The sequence below is a fragment of the Diabrotica virgifera genome, chromosome 9 (genome assembly GCF_917563875.1).
Source record: "Diabrotica virgifera virgifera chromosome 9, PGI_DIABVI_V3a".
In the NCBI taxonomy this organism is placed as follows: domain Eukaryota; kingdom Metazoa; phylum Arthropoda; class Insecta; order Coleoptera; family Chrysomelidae; genus Diabrotica; species Diabrotica virgifera.
In genome coordinates this window covers 212,140,635-212,158,237 of record NC_065451.1, presented here as the reverse complement: position 1 = coordinate 212,158,237, position 17,603 = coordinate 212,140,635, and the positions used below count along the sequence as shown (strand labels likewise).

General features: G+C 33.7%; 1 protein-coding gene across 1 annotated transcript; it reads right to left on the bottom strand.

Moving 5' to 3' along the window:
- Positions 1 to 215: 215 nt before the first annotated feature.
- On the bottom strand, positions 216 to 17,247 carry LOC114326101 (lon protease homolog, mitochondrial). Its single transcript, XM_028274326.2, has 12 exons — positions 16,789 to 17,247; positions 14,087 to 14,368; positions 13,539 to 13,942; positions 13,241 to 13,381; positions 12,845 to 13,008; positions 6,792 to 7,021; positions 6,518 to 6,710; positions 4,455 to 4,818; positions 4,195 to 4,360; positions 3,914 to 4,097; positions 3,091 to 3,280; positions 216 to 473 (listed from the first exon to the last, which is right to left on the bottom strand). Exons 1-12 carry the CDS (start codon positions 17,141 to 17,143, stop codon positions 321 to 323), a joined length of 2,826 nt encoding a protein of 941 aa, XP_028130127.1. The 5' UTR covers positions 17,144 to 17,247; the 3' UTR covers positions 216 to 320.
- Positions 17,248 to 17,603: the final 356 nt, after the last annotated feature.

Sequence of the window (17,603 nt, the reverse complement as noted above, 5' to 3'; positions counted from 1 at the left end):
ACCAGCGAAAGCCGACTTGATCAACCAAAAAGAAGATGTATTTGGTGATTTTTCTAATGACTTTCTTGGGTGTGAATCTGTCTTTTTAGTTTACTCCTGGTTTAAAAACAAACCATTGTGTAAATTGAAAGATCGTCGTGTAAATAACTGAATGAAAGTAGGTCATTTATTTTACCTGAAAACATTAAAAAATTAATACAAAAATAAAAACCAACCATGTTTTATTAAAATTTATTGAAAAACAAATACAAAACAGAAATATAAACCAATACTTCATATTTTATCAAATATATTTTAACAATAACAATGGAATTAAAATACTACACCCTTTTATCAAAAACTATATCGTACACTTGATCAAAAGTACCGACAAAATGTACTTCTAAACCTTCTGTTATAAACGCCGGTAAATCGTTAAAGTCTTTTTTGTTTTCCTCTGGAAGAATGATGCACTTAACACCTGATCTCTTAGCCTAAAAAAGACATATTTCATTTTTCTCTGTGTAGAATATCGAAATAAAATTTCGCGAAAACTACTGCATAATGTAGCATAGCAACATCGTAGCAAAATAACGATAGCTTTGTTCGCAGACAGTCCATACTGGTTTCTGACCGTTTCGCATACCCAGTTCCGTTTTTAAGCGCTTGAAAACGGAACTGCGCATGCGAGACAGTCAGAAATCAGTCATGAGTAGTGTGACCAACTAGCCCGAATTACGAAGTCGTGTCCCGGACAAGGCTTCCGGGCCATCCGAATTTTCGACGTTTTAGTAGAATCTAGTTTAGTAGAATTTAGTTTCTATTTTGAAATTTGTAATACGTTATTCTTCTAAGAAATTGGTGAAACGAAAAAAGTTGACAATTTCTGGAGTGTGAGACTAATACCACATTGAAAACGCATCCATTTTATATCGTGATATTATAGTTCTACGAAAACTCAAACTTTGGACTTTTTTCGTTTCTGTATTTTAAATATTGTCCTGAAAAGACGATTCAAAAACAATATGAATTCATGTATAGGTGTACACATGAATAAGCTGTCCGAGGCATGCCGCATGCAACGATGTAATGATGGCTGATAAATGTTTTTTTTTCTGTTTTTGGAAAATGGACCCGTTTTTCACTGAAAAGTCCCGGATTTCAAGTATTTTTTTCAGCCTTGTCCCGAATTCGACTAAATTGGAGTTGGTCACACTAGTCATGAGCAGTGTTCGCGCAGTACATTTCGAACGTATTCAGAGTAAGTTCGGGATTAGTTTCCAATGCGCAGGCGTCAACGTAAACTTATCCTGGACATGCTCAGGATTTTTCGCTCCGCGAACAATTTTCGGATTCGTAATGTAATGACGGGTTGCATACATTAAGGTTAGAGAAGGAAGCGTATTGTTGTCCCTTTCTTATTTCGAAATCAATGTCAAAAAAATGCAAATGCAACAAATTTGTATGTCAACAAAGAGAAAGAGAATAAAAGCAACAGGCAAAGGATTAACTTTCTATTCATCAATGCCTTTCTTAGAAGTTAGAAATTTGATTAGCGTCTTTCTTTATTATTTCCACATTATTTCGATAATTTGGTATTTCCACGCCGAAATCCGGCTTACATTTTTGTAGAGAGTAAAAGATTGTTATGTATCACTTGGAAATGGCAGCTTGATATTTAGATATAAAAATTACCTTTAACTTACTGGGGGTTGAACATTATCTGAAGGAAGGAATAATTTAGTAAAGCAATCATTTCCAATTTTGATATTATATGTATTGAATTTGATAGGTTGTGGCATTGTGGCATTCAGTAGAAGATTTTTTTAGTCAATAACTAAGAAATTATAGTACCCTTTGCACAAGTAGTATTTTTATTATTTTTTTATCTATATTTAGGTGTCATATGCAGCAGCTTAACTTTTTAATTTTTAAACCTTTTTTATTAATTATTAGGTAGACTATGCATTTGCAATTTATTTAAATTTTTGCAATTGATTATTTCTGTTTTAACTTCATTATTATTATTATTATTTAAATATATTGACGATTTATGTAATTTTAGTAAATTGGATTGTTACTGTTTTGTTTTTTTGACTATAAGCTTTCTCGATAAAATTGTAAAAATTTTCATGGCAATAAAGCATATTTTTATTCTATTGTGTTGTGGTTTATTACACCACAAAAATAATGAAATATAACAATACACAAGAAATAGTTTCAGAATACGTTTGATGTGTTGTTTATGTTTCATTATATTCAATAAGAGACTAATAATTTAACTCATAAATTAAACTGAAAAATAAACCACAAGAATATGTAGGTACTTATAAGCTCATCTAGATAGAAGAAATTAAGTAAAAACAGAGTACAATTTATTGTAATACATACTACCGTAATAGATAATTATCGAATATCGAATGAAAATAATACTAGAAAAGGTACCTACTTATTTATAAACATACTAATGGAAAACATTGACAAACACAACTAAAAAAGCTTTAATATAAAAAATATTAAAATTTGTTTGAAGAATATTTAAATGATACAACACTTCTTTACATAATTTTAAAACTTTAAAAACCAGAATCCACATCTACAAGTTGTTTAACAAAACAATATTTTAGGTTAAGAATCGGAAGGAGTAAGAACAGAATGTCAAGAAATTCTTCCCAAATATTTTGTGCGCCTGTGCGAACTTAAAATCCGAAACAAGATCCTCGAACGTCGAGAGCGTATCCCGAACACGTTCAGGATCTTTTTTCTGTACTGCGCGAACACCGAATTAAAAATCCGGAGGGTGTTCAGAGGGAAAGATTTGAACTCCGCGAACGCTCGATTTTGTAATGCGCAGGCGTTCTCCCTCTGGGTATACCCAGGACGTACAGCGCGATCAAAGCTATGGACTGTCAGCACGAACCTTACGAACAAAGCTGATAGCAACTGGCACAGCGCTGTTGCCAGAGTTAAAAAATATCAAATTTTCCGAGAATTTAAAAGTAAGGGATTTTTTAAATTTCTAATAAATTACAGCTTTATAGATTTTACAAAACAAGTAATCGTCAACGTTAGTTTGGATTATCACTATAAAAGAAATTGAAAACCACTTACAGCTATCGTTTTTTCCTTGATACCGCCGACAGGCAAAACTTTTCCCATCAGGGATATCTCGCCCGTCATCGCAACATCTTGCCTAACGGACTGATCTTTGGCTAGCGACAACAACGCCGTAACTATCGTACATCCTGCACTGGGGCCATCCTTCGGCGTAGCACCTTCAGGAACGTGTAAATGTAGATGGCTATAACAAATAAAAAATACTTAAACACCTTAAACAGTCCATATTTAACCAAAGAACTGCTAATATGACATACATGACCTCATTTGTCAACTTGCAAGTCATGTGTTAACTGTCGTAAGTCATTCAACGTCATGTGTCAACTTTCATAAGCCATTCAACGTCATGTGTCAACTGTCATAAGGGACTCAACGTTAGGTTTGTTCCAACATGAACTTTTGGACGGTCCAGAAACCGTCACGAAACTACTTGTACCGTTTGTTGTGCGCATGTTCGTAATTGTATCGCCCAATTATCGTCCCATGACGGTAATCATATATTTGTCATTTTTGTTGGTGACAGATTGTGTGCTTTTAGTCGATCAAAGGCTCAAAAACTTTAAAGAATTAAATCCTAGTGCGCAAGTCAGTCCAACCAGCACATTATGCATTTGCCCGATTACTGAAATGATCATCACGAAACCGTCACCGAAAGATCACAATTCTTGTTGGAACAGTGGGAAGGACGATCCGATGACGATCATATTTCTGTTGGAACGGATTTTGTTTACTGCGCAGAAGCGTTACCGTTTCGTGACGGTTCTCGGTCGTGTTGGAACAAACCTATAGTGTGTCAATATATTAACCTTTTACTTACTTTTTTTGTAAAAATTGGTTGCTAGGATCGTTCTTTAATAGAAAATTGCGGGCTACTGTCATCGCTATCTTCGCAGACTCTTTCATAACATCTCCTAAGTGTCCAGTTAGTTCTAATGTACCGTCCGTATCTTTTTCGTTAGACTGTTTCCTTGTCGTTGTTTCTATATACAAAGTGGAGCCTCCTAAAACATTAGAATGATCTCATTGGTTAAAAATTGTCCAGTGATCACATAAAAGGCTAAGAATTACTGAAGAAATGCTTCTTAAATATTCACTTACCCATTGCTGTCCAGGCTAAGCCCATTACGACACCAGGAGGGGTTACTGGGTACATTCTATCCTGGGTAAATACTGGTTTTCCAACGAATTCTTGAAGATTCGTTTGATCGACTTTCACAAAATTCGATTCATCTTTTACAACTTTATACGCTACTTTCCTCACGACCTAAAATTGATATAAATAACGAAAAATTAAAAAAAATCCCATAGTGTCAGATCAGTCGAATAAATTGGACAATTTGACACTTGACAAAATTTACCTTTTCAATATGTTTCTGTAAATTTCTGACGCCGCTTTCTCGACAATAACTTTTGATTAGCGAAGTAAGTGCGTCGTCTTCAACTTTGATGGTCTCGTCTTTAAGTCCGCTATCTCTCATCGCTTGAGGCAGTAAATATTGTTTGGCTATGGCTAGTTTTTCCTCTGCTACGTATCCGGACATGTCGATCATTTCCATTCTGTCTCTAAGCGGCTCTGGAATCGTTTCCACTATATTGGCCGTACAAATAAATAATACTTTTGACAGATCGACGGGGACGTCCAAGTAATGGTCCAGGAAATTCGCGTTTTGTTCCGGATCGAGCAGTTCTAACAGTGCTGAACTTGGGTCGCCCGAATAACCCCTAAAATGAAAAATAAACAATTAAATCACTAATTTTTATCATTTAAGCTATCCAGATGCACACTTTTAATATAAATCGCTGGAAACTGCGAAATTTATAAGTAAATCAGTAAAAAACGGAAGCGATCCATCTCTTAAGAGGCTTAAATTATAATGCAAAACGCTAAAAACATTCAAATTATGATTTAAATCACTTCAAAACGCACAGTTTAGAATTAACATCGCCCCAGACGGAGTAACTTATAATTGTAATCACTAAAAAGGTTCGACATAAAATTTAAATCGCTAATAAAGCAAAATTATAAGTTAAATCACTCAAAAATGCGAAATTTTTACTTTTACATTCGAAAAAGGAAAAAACTTTGAACCATAAAATGTTTAAAATAAAATTCAAATCTTTTTAATAATCGAAAAAATGCATCTTATATTTAAAATTTTAATTCAAATCACTATAAAACGGGAAATTTACCATTTAAATAGCTAAAAAAAACTTAAATTATAATTTAAATTACTCAAAAATACAAAATTTGCAATTTAATCCTCTAAAATTTTAAATTATAATTTAAATCACTCAAAAATGCAAAATTTATAATTTATATCAAGAAAAAAAGCGTTACTTTAAATTTAAGTTACTGAAAACACGTAAATTATAATTTATACCGTCTGAAAATACCAACCTTATAAATCATATAATCAACAATGTTTAAAAATCAGTAAAAACGTGTGTATTGTAATTTAAGTTGCTCAAGAATGTGAAATTTATAGTTTAATAAACTAAAAAACTCAAATTACAATTTAAATTACCTAAAAATAACAACTTATAATTTAAATTGGCGATAACAACTTAATTTAAGATCTAAATTCCTGAAACATGCAAATTTTAATTTATCCTGTTTAAAAATACGAATCTTATAATTTTTATTGTCAATATTGTGCAAAAAAAAATCGTTAAAAATATGCTTATTATAACTTAAATCACTCAAAAATGCACAACTTATAATTTACATCGGGGAAAAAGCATAACTTAAAACTTAAATAACTCAAGTTGTCAAAAATTGCAATTTAATCCGCTAAATAACTCAAATTATAATAACTGAAATCTCTCAAAAATGTAAACCTTTTAGTTATACAGGCGATAAAAGCGTAATTTTCAATTTAAATCGTTGAAAAACTCAAATTATAATTTAAATGTCTAAACAATGGAAAAATTGTAAATTGCTGAAAATTACAAAACGCGTCCATCCTGTAAATTTAAATCACTCAAAAATTAAGAATTTATAATTTATGGCCGGTTGTTCGAACGCTAATCAACAATGATCACTATCAAATATTTAATTACTGTCACCAAAACTGTCAATGTCAACTTTTATTGGGTTGCTGAAGACATAATTGATTAAAATTATGAGATTAGTTAATCAATTAACATAACAATTATTAACATAATTGATTTAGTAATTTCATATTATGTTTTCAGCAACCCAAACAAAGTTGACATTGACAGTTGGTGACAGTAATTAAATATTTGATAGTGATCATTGTTGATTAGCGTTCGAACAACCGGCCCTAAATCTACTAAAAACAAACAAATTATAATTAAATCGATCAAAAATGCGAAATATTTAATGTAATCCGCTAAAAAACATCAAATGATAATTTAAATGATAAAAGGAGTCGAAATTAAAAGTTGCATCAAAACTTACTTTCCTATTTTGTCAACTTCATCAATAAGTACTAAAGGATTTTCGGTACGGGTCTTTTTAAGGCACTGTATCACTTTTCCTGGCATGGCACCCACGTAAGTCCTTCTGTGCCCTTTAATTTCAGCCACATCAGTCATACCACCAACAGAAAATCTAAAATACTCCCTATTTAAGGCTCTGGCGATGGAACGAGCTGAAAAATAATAATATAAATGATAATAACAAGACTGGAATTTGATTATAAACTAGAAAAGTATTTCTAATAGTCATTTACCTATACTAGTTTTTCCAACACCAGGAGGTCCGTGGAAACACAATATTTTTCCTTGTGTGCTACCTTTAAGTTGACTTACTGCTATAAATTCTAAAATACGCCTTTTAATATCTTCCATTCCGTAATGGTCTTGATCTAGAATCTCAGAAGCTCTTTTCAGATTCAAGTTTTCCTCGCTGTGTACTCCCCAAGGCAGTGAAGTCAACCAATCTAAGTAATTTCGTGTTACACTAAAATATACCACATGTACATTTAATAAAAATTCTAGAAAAGTCACTAGAATATAACATAGACACCTACCATCTCTTCGTCGACTTCAAAGCAGTCTAGGACAATGTTAAAAGACCCAACTAACAACGCAAAACGTAAGCTCGTGCGTTAGAATTCAAGGAGAAAACTCTACATTCTTTGACATTAAGCCCCGGCGCAAATTGATCCTAAGCGAACACAACCTGGCACCGGCGAGTTGCGTAGAGAGTTCTGCGCATTCTAATATCAGTGAATACAGTGCCAGGTCTAGCATGCAAACGTTTGTCATCGGAACACAATTTTCTGGTGTCGTGGGATGCGTGACTCAATTCTCAGTTGTGGTTTTGTTTTCGAGATGGACGCAGAAAAGCTAATAGAACTCATTCGGAATTACTATTATTATAAACAACACTGATTGTGATTGGATTGTCGTTGCAAAAACTGCTTACCTATTATATATATTTATATCTCGTCTACATATTTTATTTTTAAGCATGAACAAGCCCGGTATGATGACACATTTTATTTAAGGGTAATGCGATATTCACAGATATGCTTAACGGTTTTTAATAATGAATCATTTTTAATGATAATGTTGTGTAGATTTAAGAAATGAATGATATTTACAAAAATTTTATACCTATAGAAAAGGGATTACGCCATCATTTGTGACATTGTATTTCTAGGCCTGGATCCCGCGTACGAACAAAAAGTTGATTAATAGCAAACTGAAAATTTGTTAATAGCTTAACGGTGTCTCGTCAGACAAACTTTGATGTACGGTAACACTGAAACAGGGGAAGTTTTAATTGTGGAACAGGTTAAAAATTTGGAACGTCATACTACGAAAACGTCCCATGTATTTCGTCGGACAGAACTTCCAATTGATTTGTTACCCTTTCATTAAACTCTCATGCAAAAATCAGACTGGTATTTATCACCAACTGGGCATTTTAATAAATCCGACAAGAGAACATGTCAAATGACAGGTGATAAATAGCAGTCTAATTTTAGCATGAGAGTTTAACCTTTTAATGGCGGCTATACGAAATATTTGGAATAAACAGATAATATGTAAAAGGTCTATTGATTTTGACATATTTTAATAGATTTTGAAGTAAAACAAAATATTGCTGCTGTATTTTGTCTTTATCATGTTGTTCCCATTTTGGGAACGTTGGCATGTAAGGTATTATGTATTTTCTAAAAATAAAATACTTAACTGTTTGAAAAAAGTCTAGTATTTTTATAGTACACAACACAACGCCCTTGGTTAGTGCCTTCGGGAATGTGATTCATCCCGTCAAATTTTATGTCGCTTAGAACAGGGGCAGATGGACCGCCTTTTCTTTTTCTTTGACCTGAACCTGCTTTTACAAGGGCTAGAGCAACGTTTCTGCGAAACTCAAGGTGTGTTATATTTGCATTCTTATGTTGAAAAAAGCGAAAAGCTGCCACAACCGCCAAATTCAATCCATGAGCAATCAAGTTCCACCACCATTTTTTTGATCCAAGTCGGGGACGATAAGAAGCAGCTAAACGTTCAAAAAGGTCAACCCCACCCATTCCAATGTTATATTGTCTTATCAAATTTGGTTGAGTTACATCTTTTATGTTCAGACTTCACTCTTCTGGTGGAATTTTGAACAGGGGTTACTAGAAAGCTTGCTTACATCGCTATCTGATTTGTAATCATAGGTCCCTCGATCTTGTTTTTTGATGGTTGAGGATGAAACTAAAGAACATTTGTTGATCCTATTTTCTCGAACTGTACCACAAGCCCGTATACCGTTTTCTGGTAAAGATTTCAGAAGGGAGTAGCTGGTAAAAAAATTATCGAAATATACAACATGGCTTTTCTTATTTTGCAGAATTTCTAACATAATTTTAGCTGAGTGATGGCCATGATATGGAACCATTGATTCATCAATGCTTACATGTTTATGAAAAACTCCAAACTGCTGAATATTAATTTTTCGAAAAGTGGTCAAACTTTAGCTACTTTTGAGTGAGCTAAATTAGAGTTATCACAAACGTGAAGATATCTTTTTATTTTTCTGAATTTTTCACGGCTCATTGTTTTTGCAAGGTTTGGAGCCTGCATGTCATCCGCCGTTGACCAGTAGTCATTTTCGTCGAGTAGATGATGATATCCGCTAATCAGGAGCAAGCCAATAAACTGACGAATATCTTCATCAGAAACTGTAAAATTTTGAAAATTTTGATCCCTTCGAGCGTAAGTTTCGCTTTGATTACGTATAAAACTAATAATTTCTGGAGTAAAAAACAAAGAGAATATTTCAAACTCCGTTTTACCCATATGCTCGGCTCTTACTTTAGGTGGATCTTGGGCTTCTTGCTGGATTGCCACTTTTTCAGATTTCCTCCTTTTTTGTGATGCTTGACTTCCAACTGATTCTTCTTCGTCATCTGATTCTTCTTCGTCATCTGATTCGGCATCACCATAATGAATTTCTACCTCTCCAGGAACCTCTATTGGCATGTCAACCACGTCCAAAATCTGGTCCTCAAGAGTGTCCTCGTCACTATCAATATCTCGGTCTCCTGAAATGGGAGGAAGTATTACAACATCAATGTTAGAGGATAATGAGGTTTCCACATCTTCCAAAGCATCCCGTACACATGTGTTCTTCTTGAACAGCTCTATCGACTGTTTGTTATTCCTAAATTCCTATTATCACTTGAAAGGCGATTGCACTAATCGTTATTGCCCTTGAAAATTTACGAGCTAACAGAAACGACATTATAATTTATTAGGGTATATTAGGTACTCAATGATGCCAACGTTCCCATTTTGGGACATGGCTAATTCCGACAATTTTTTTCAAAAAGTAATGAAAGAATTCAAGCGCAGTATAAACTATTTACTAAGGTAGTCAATTGGCTACCTTACTTGAAAAAATAATAGCAATAGAATAATTTTTGCTGACTTGATGGCAAAAACCGTAAAACGAATCAAAAAATTGAATTTTTGTGCTTTTTACTTTTTTTTTAAGAAAATGAACCCAAATCTAAGTAAATTTTTTTGATAAACTAGCAAGCCCCTTACCTTTACAAAACATTATATAGTGCGATTTACAAAAATAATTGCATAAACAATCAAAAAAAAAATGTTTTAATAGGTGTTCCCAAAATGGGAACGTTGGCAGTTAAAAGGTTAATGAAAGGGTAAGAAATCAATTGGAAGTTCTGTCCGATAAAATACATGGGAAGTTTTTGTAGTCTGACATTCAATATCTTTAACTTGTTCCACAATTAAAACTACCCCTGTTCGTGTTCCCATACATTAAAGTTTGTCCGACTAGACACCGTTACGCTATTAACAAATTTTCAGCTTGCTATTAATCAACCTTTTTTGTTACGCGAGATCCGGGCCTATTCGTTTTAAGTAACCTTTTTTTTTAATAATGTGTTCTTGTAAAGGCATATCTGTTATCGCCGTTTATTTTGTCTACGAGTAGGTACCTAATAAAGTTATTAGAATTTTAATGACAAAGCGGTGTTGGGTTTTGATTATATTGTACTAATATTTATTTATCACAGTAAATTGTACTTACCATTCGTATTAAGTTACTTTCCGATTTTCTCCCATACTTCGTCTTTAAGTTTCGTCCTCATGTAATCCTTGTGGCTGGTATCATATACAATGGATATATTTCGTGTTGATTTCGATATTACCATAAATTTAGTTTTCTTTATGTTCAAAGATAGTCCATATTCTTCACTGCAGTCTGCTATCTTATTCACCAATGTCTGTAGCTCTTCAAGTGTTTCTGCGATCAGAACGGTATCGTCGGCAAATCTCAGATTGTTTAATCTAACACCATTTATTTTAATACCTATGGATTGCTCAGAGAGTGTTCTATTCATTACGTCTTCGGAATAGAGATTAAACAGGGTTGGTGATAGTATACACCCTTGTCTCACACCTCGCTTTATTTCAATTTCTTCAGTGGTATTATTCTCTACTCTCACTACTGCTTTCTGATTATAGTACATATTTGCTATTAGTTGGATATCTCGTTTATCTAAATTCTTTTCTGCCAGGAGTCTGATTAGATGATCATGCCGCACTTTATCAAAGGCATTGTTATAATCTATGAAACACATCAGATACAGATACATCAGTATTTTGTAATTAGTATTTGTACTCAGTATCTACCACACGCTACCACTGAGACCCGGTATTAAAAGTAACCGTTACACGTACGCACTGATTTTGCCCGTCCCTCTATTCGTTGCAGAGACAGCCAACGGTTGGGTCTTGTTGTGATCAATATGCGTTGCGCTAGAAAAATAACTGCACATGTCACCCGTCCCGCCGGCGCAGGTTGTGACTCGCTTAGGTTCAATTTGCGCCGGGGTTAATAATGGTCTAAGACAGGGGGACACGCGTGTCTCCTCTTTAATATTGCCTTAGAAAAAGGCAATCAGTAAATTAAATATTAGAATGAATGAAACTATTTTTAATAGATCTACGCAAATTCTCGCATTCGCTGAGGATATAGCTATAACGGTGCAGTGTTTTATAAGGCTTGCGGATGCGGCAAGTGAATTAGGACTTGTGGTAAACGAGGAAAAAACCAAATTAATATATGTTGGTTTTAAAAACTCCCGAAATATCCAACAGATAATTCAAATTAACAATCACACCTTTGAGCAAGTCAAGGAATTCACATATCTTGGATCGCTAGTAAACTCAATAAACACGAAAAGCGATGAAATAAAAAGACGCATAGCATAGCAATAACAAACAGAACTGTTCACGGTCTCCATAAACATTTAAAAAATAAAAATATAAAACGTGCAGTAAAGCTCAATATATACAAGACTTTAATAAGACCGGTTTTAAGACCTTATCTCAAAATGATGAAAGACTTCTTGATATTTTTGAGAGCAAAATTCTTAGAAATATTTTTGGGACCGTAAATGAAATGGGCTATGGCTTAGACAAGGAAAGAGAGAGGACGGGTAACACTCATTTAATACACACGTTAAAAAAGTGAAGCCAGTTTTTGGTTTGTTTGTCACCAAAAACATGGCGGTCACGTCAAATATAATGGGTTGCCAGTGGTGGATGTTCGTTGAAGGTTAAAATTTCATAAAAAATAAAGTAAATCCTCATCTAAAATTCGTAATAAAAACATATGTATGTATTGAAACATATGTACGTAATATGAGCAACTTAATAAAACATTTACCGTACACAAATTCTTCATTTTAAATACATTTTATGTTTTCATTTTAAATACTGAATGCATAACAATACCCCAAAGATACGTCGATGATCAAAATCTCTGGTGACGGTTTGGCTTCACTTTTGGTCATAGGATTACTCGTCCTCTCTCTTTCCTTGTCTAAGAGCTATGGCGTCGAAGATACAACATTATCAGTTATACAACGATCCAGATATTGTGAAATTCGTTGAAGTGCAGAGACTTAGATGGGCTGGATACATTGCTAGGATGCCAGATCACAAATACACTAAGAAATTAACGGTTTCAAAACCAGAGGGCACAAGAAGTAGAGGACGACCATGAGGAAGATGGATTGATGATGTGGAAGAAGACCTAAAGATTCTAGCTAGGGGTCAGAAGATGGAGGAAAGTTGCCAGGAATCGACAGGGGTGGCGACTTCTTTGAAAGCAGGCCAAGATCCACAATGGATTGATGGTCGAGCCATTTAATAATCATAATGATGATGACATTTGTAATAAAATGTCTTATTTCAATGGCAAAATGACAATTATAGCAAAGATGCAACAAATATAGCAAATACTTACTTAAACTCAGAGCTATGGCTTTCTAAAAAGTTTAATTTCGTTAATTCTTCATCTATAACTGCTGAAACGGCTGAGGGTAACACTTTATCTTTAATCCTCTCCCGAAATTTCTCACCAATGGCATCTTTATCATCTTTTTCTAATCCTAATTCCTTTTTTATTACCTAATGAAGTAAAAAAATAGATTACAATTAATATTTTGAGCATTATAAAAATAACTGAACGTTAAAAAAAGGAAACGAAGATGATAATAATGAAGCAACATAGAAATACACTGATTTCTATGAGTTAAACGAGATAATAGGCAGATTAAAACAAAATTAGAAGCTTCAGAAGCCTGGAAAGGAAGTTATAGTTAGATCTAAATAACAGATACCAAATTATGTTGAATATTACCTTGAGCTGCTCCTGTAAAATGTATTTTCTATGATGCTTTTTAACTTTTTCTTCCACTTCTCTTCCAATTTTTTGCTGTAATTTTGACAGTTCATACTCTTTCTTCAGTAGGGACAGTGATAACATCAGTCGTTTGGGAATCTGCAATTAGAATAATTTTAATGAGACTAATTCCAAAACATATTAAATATAAATTGAATATTATTAAGAAGAATACAATGTGCTTTTGAAAATGTCTGTAAAATGTGTTTTGTAATCTCTATGCTTAATACAGCAAGTTCTAAATAATAGTACTTACATCCATTTCTTCCAACACTTCCTGCAGTTCTTTGCTCTCTGCTGCAGTTAGCGCAGCCCCCAAATCGCTTAAATATACAGGGTTATCTACAACTCTTTGGCCTTGGTGCATCATTTGCTGCAAGCTATCTCTATACAACGGATTTAAACTTATAATATCTCTAATAGTTTTGATAACTTCCTGGGTGAGAGCTTTCACTTCTTCTGTTTGGCGGAACTTGTTGTGAACTACGTTTTCTACTTCAGCCATCAGTAAGCCTTCAATTAGAGGTTTCGCACTGGCACTGGGGGTAGCTTTTGGGTCTTTACTTTCAGTTTGCTCTTTAGTTTTAGTAGATTCTATTGGGGGTTTTACTACTCTATTGTTGCGTAATTTCCTTCTGGGTTTTTCACTTTCGGTTTCCTCTAAAATGGGTATATTACTTACTTAAACTATTATCATTGCTATAACAGTACATCAAATGTGTATTAATGAGTAGTTGTATAGAAATTGTTGGACAAATATTAATGAAACTTGCAATTCTTGGTAAATTATAAAAAAATGCTTACCTTTTTGCTCTTCGTTTTCAAAAATCTGACCAGTTATCTTAATTCGCCTATGTGCCATCACAACCAGTCTTAAACGATCTCCTAAGTCTTGCATTTCATGAATTTGAGCAAAAACTCCTACATCGTAAACATCACTGATATTACTGACTACCTCTGAATCATTGTCTTCTCGTTTTTTAAGGAAAATACCACAATACGGTTGGTTTAACTTAACTTTTCGTCTTAAGAGCTTAATAAGTTGTGGATTTGTTAGTTCAATTAGCTTGATAAACCTTGGAAATACTAAAATAAAAGCAGAAGAAAATATGTTCACTATTAGTTTCTAGAAAGGGTAGATAATTACAGATATCTAGGAACAAATTTTTGGAAATTTGTTAGTAATAAAAATAGCAAACCTAATATACCATCAGTTATATGTAATCATCAGTCATCATAAGCCATCAGTTAATGGCATTTCTATTTCATCTATATATGAAAAACTTTCCATTTTGGATAGCAACAAGGGGCCAGGTCTAGATGGTCTTCCACCTTCTTTTCTTAAACACTTAAGCTTTTTACTTTCTAGACCTCTTTTTCACATTTTTAACCTGCCATTAAAGACCGGGGTGTTCCCAGCCTACTGGAAAACTAGCTTTATTGCCCCAATACTCTATTCTGGAGATAAGTCTCAAGTGAACAATTATCGTCCGATTAGCATTCTGAGTTGTATTCCCAAAGTCTTTGAGAGTCTTGTTTGTGACTATTTGTCAGCAAGTTTAAAATGCTGTTTCATCGACCAGCAATTTGGATTTCTCTCTAGCCGCTCCACTGAACTTAATTTATTGACATTTACCGACTTCCTTGTGGAATCTCTTGAAGGTGGCTTCCAGGTTCATGCTGTATACACAGACTTTACAAAGGCGTCTGACCGGGTAAATCACAAGATTTTAATCAATAAGTTGAGAGGTCTGAGTATCCAGGGTGATCTTTTAGAATGGTTGTTATCCTACCTATCTGAAAGAATACAAAAAGTACATGTTCAGGGTTTTCAATCGTTTGAAATTACGGTACCATCAAGAGTGCCACAACACAAGGGTCACATCTTGGACCCCTTCTATTCAATATCTATGTTAATGATATTGCCTCTTGTTTCCACTTTGATTTTTTCCTAATGTTTACTGACGATTTAAAAGTATTATTTGAAAATCGAGAAAGATGGTGACTATCAAAAATTACAATCTAACTTGGATCGGTTGAGCTATTGGTATTGGTGTGATAGCAACGGAATGGAACTTAATGTTAAAAAGTGTCACTTAATGGTTTTTGGTCGAAATAAAACTCCTACAAATCATATCTATACTATTAAGGATTGTCCTTTAGACTCTGTATCTCAGATAAAAGACCTAGTTGTTGTGCTCGATTCCAGCTTATCCCACATCCCCCATATCTCATCTATTGTCTCAAAATCACTTCAACTTTTAGGGTTTATCAAACGTTTTGCAAAAGACTTTCTAAATACTTATCCCATCCCTAAAAGTATTGTATTGTTCACTTGTGAGACCTCACCTAGATCACTGTTCATGTGTTTGGTCTCCACACTATAACACCCATTGAGAGAGTTCAGCACCAGTTCTTAGGATTTGTTGCATTTAAACAAAACCAGAGGATTGATGAAATTAACTATTCTAATATAGAAAAGTCACTCAACATAACCTCTCTCCAAATCCGACGCATGCATAAGGATCTCACAATGTTTTATAATATACTACACTCCAATAATTTTGGTCCTCAACTATTGCAGAAAATTAGCCTCCGTGTTCCCAGTAGACAAACGAGGCTAAATCAACCTTTTTACATTACACCCCATTGCACTAACCATGGACGCAACTCCTTCATGTCCAGAACATCTAGGTTTGCTAACCAATATTCGGAAGGTTTAGATTGTTATAGTTTTCCAAATGAGGTGTGCAATAAGCTATGAAAAATGAAAACCTCGTAAATAATAATAAACACAACCTCATTTAAGAAGAAAAACACGTATATCAAGATATACGAGGTTATCATAGTTACTTGGGCAAAGGCTCTATATACTGCAAGGATATTTACGTGTTTTTCATAGTTAATATTTGTATTTCCAATTTAATAGCAACATTTAACACTTTTAGCTCTGTGCCAATATCTGATATTTTTCTCAATGTGCTCGAATTAAAAATACGTAACGTAATTTTTGTTTTTAGGTTATATTATGCAGAAAATCAGTTTTTTGCCTCTCCTGTAAAATTGTAATTTAATGAGATACGAGGTTTTCACACTAAGCGATCGATATAGAGATTAAGAATTTGGAAGCTTGCGAGCCCTGGTGTTATCGAGGAATGCTATGAATATCATAGATAGAGAAGATTAGCAATATTGAAGTCCATGATAGGGTTAATAAGAGGGAAGAAATTATACAAACAATTAAGAGATGGAAGCTTGAATATTTTGGTCATGTAGTAAGAAGTCCTTGTTATAATCTGCTGTTTTATTATAGAGGGCAAAATAAAAAGTAAAAGAGATGTAGGCAGAGGACGAATCCTCCTGGTTATGAAATCTAAGGGAATGGTTTAGTCTCAGCTCTAACCAACTATTAGTTGCTGTAAGTAAAATAAGAACTGCCATGTTGATATCCAACCTTCGATAGGAGATGGAACATTAAGAAAAAGATTAGTTTCTGGTATTGTTACCTATATTTTTGCTAATGGCAATAACAGGAACATGCGGCCAGACTTCTGGAACTGCTACAGTGGCTGGAAGTTGGGGATTGAAGTTTTCTTCAGCTGCTGGTGCCCCATCTTCAGGGCCATCAGGAGTTTTTGTGGCAAAGTGTCTAAAAGCTACTGTTTCTCTAGGAATTAACAACTTTCGTTGGAATAAACTAGATTTTACCGTCTCTTTTCGAAAACTTATTCTTAATCGACTTGAGGAGTTATTGTAAGAGGTTATAGGAGTATTTTGCGAAAGTTTGTAACTATATCTACGTACAGTACATCCTCTTATAGTAAGTGTTTGGGCAATTCTTGTCAATTTGACAAAATTCATTGCTCTGCCTTAAATTCTGAATTGAAAAACTATCTTATGAAATTACATGCAATTATTTTAAAATTTGAACTACTTCTAGAAATTGACATGTCAAAAAGTTAACTTTTAAATCAGGACTGCCAACTGACCTGACTGCCAACAGTGCCAATAGAAAACAGAATAGTACTAAAAAGAGAAATGAAAAAGACCCTTAGACCTTCAAATGAAAAAGACCTTCAATTTTTAAAAAATTTATTTCTAATCACCTTGAACAAAATACTTGCAATTTGAACCAACATTAAATATACAAGAAAATAGGAAAAATCGCATAGAAAGAGCTATCTTCAATGGAGAGTTAAATTTCCTGTATAATTACTCTGCTTTTATATGATATAATTGCAATACGTGACCTAAAGATAACCCTATACCCTATTATTGAAGATTTGTAAAAATGTATTAATTTTTTATTATTTATTTTAAA

Excerpts from the sequence above, each read along its gene's own strand:
- LOC114326101 (XM_028274326.2), bottom strand. The coding sequence starts at position 17,143 with ATGAATTTTGTCAAATTGACAAGAATTGCCCAAACACTTACTATAAGA. Across the intron at positions 13,943-14,086 it reads TGAAAACGAAGAGCAAAAAG|AGGAAACCGAAAGTGAAAAA; the intron begins GTAAGCATTTTT and ends TACCCATTTTAG. Across the intron at positions 6,711-6,791 it reads TGTTGGAAAAACTAGTATAG|CTCGTTCCATCGCCAGAGCC; the intron begins GTAAATGACTAT and ends ATTATTTTTCAG.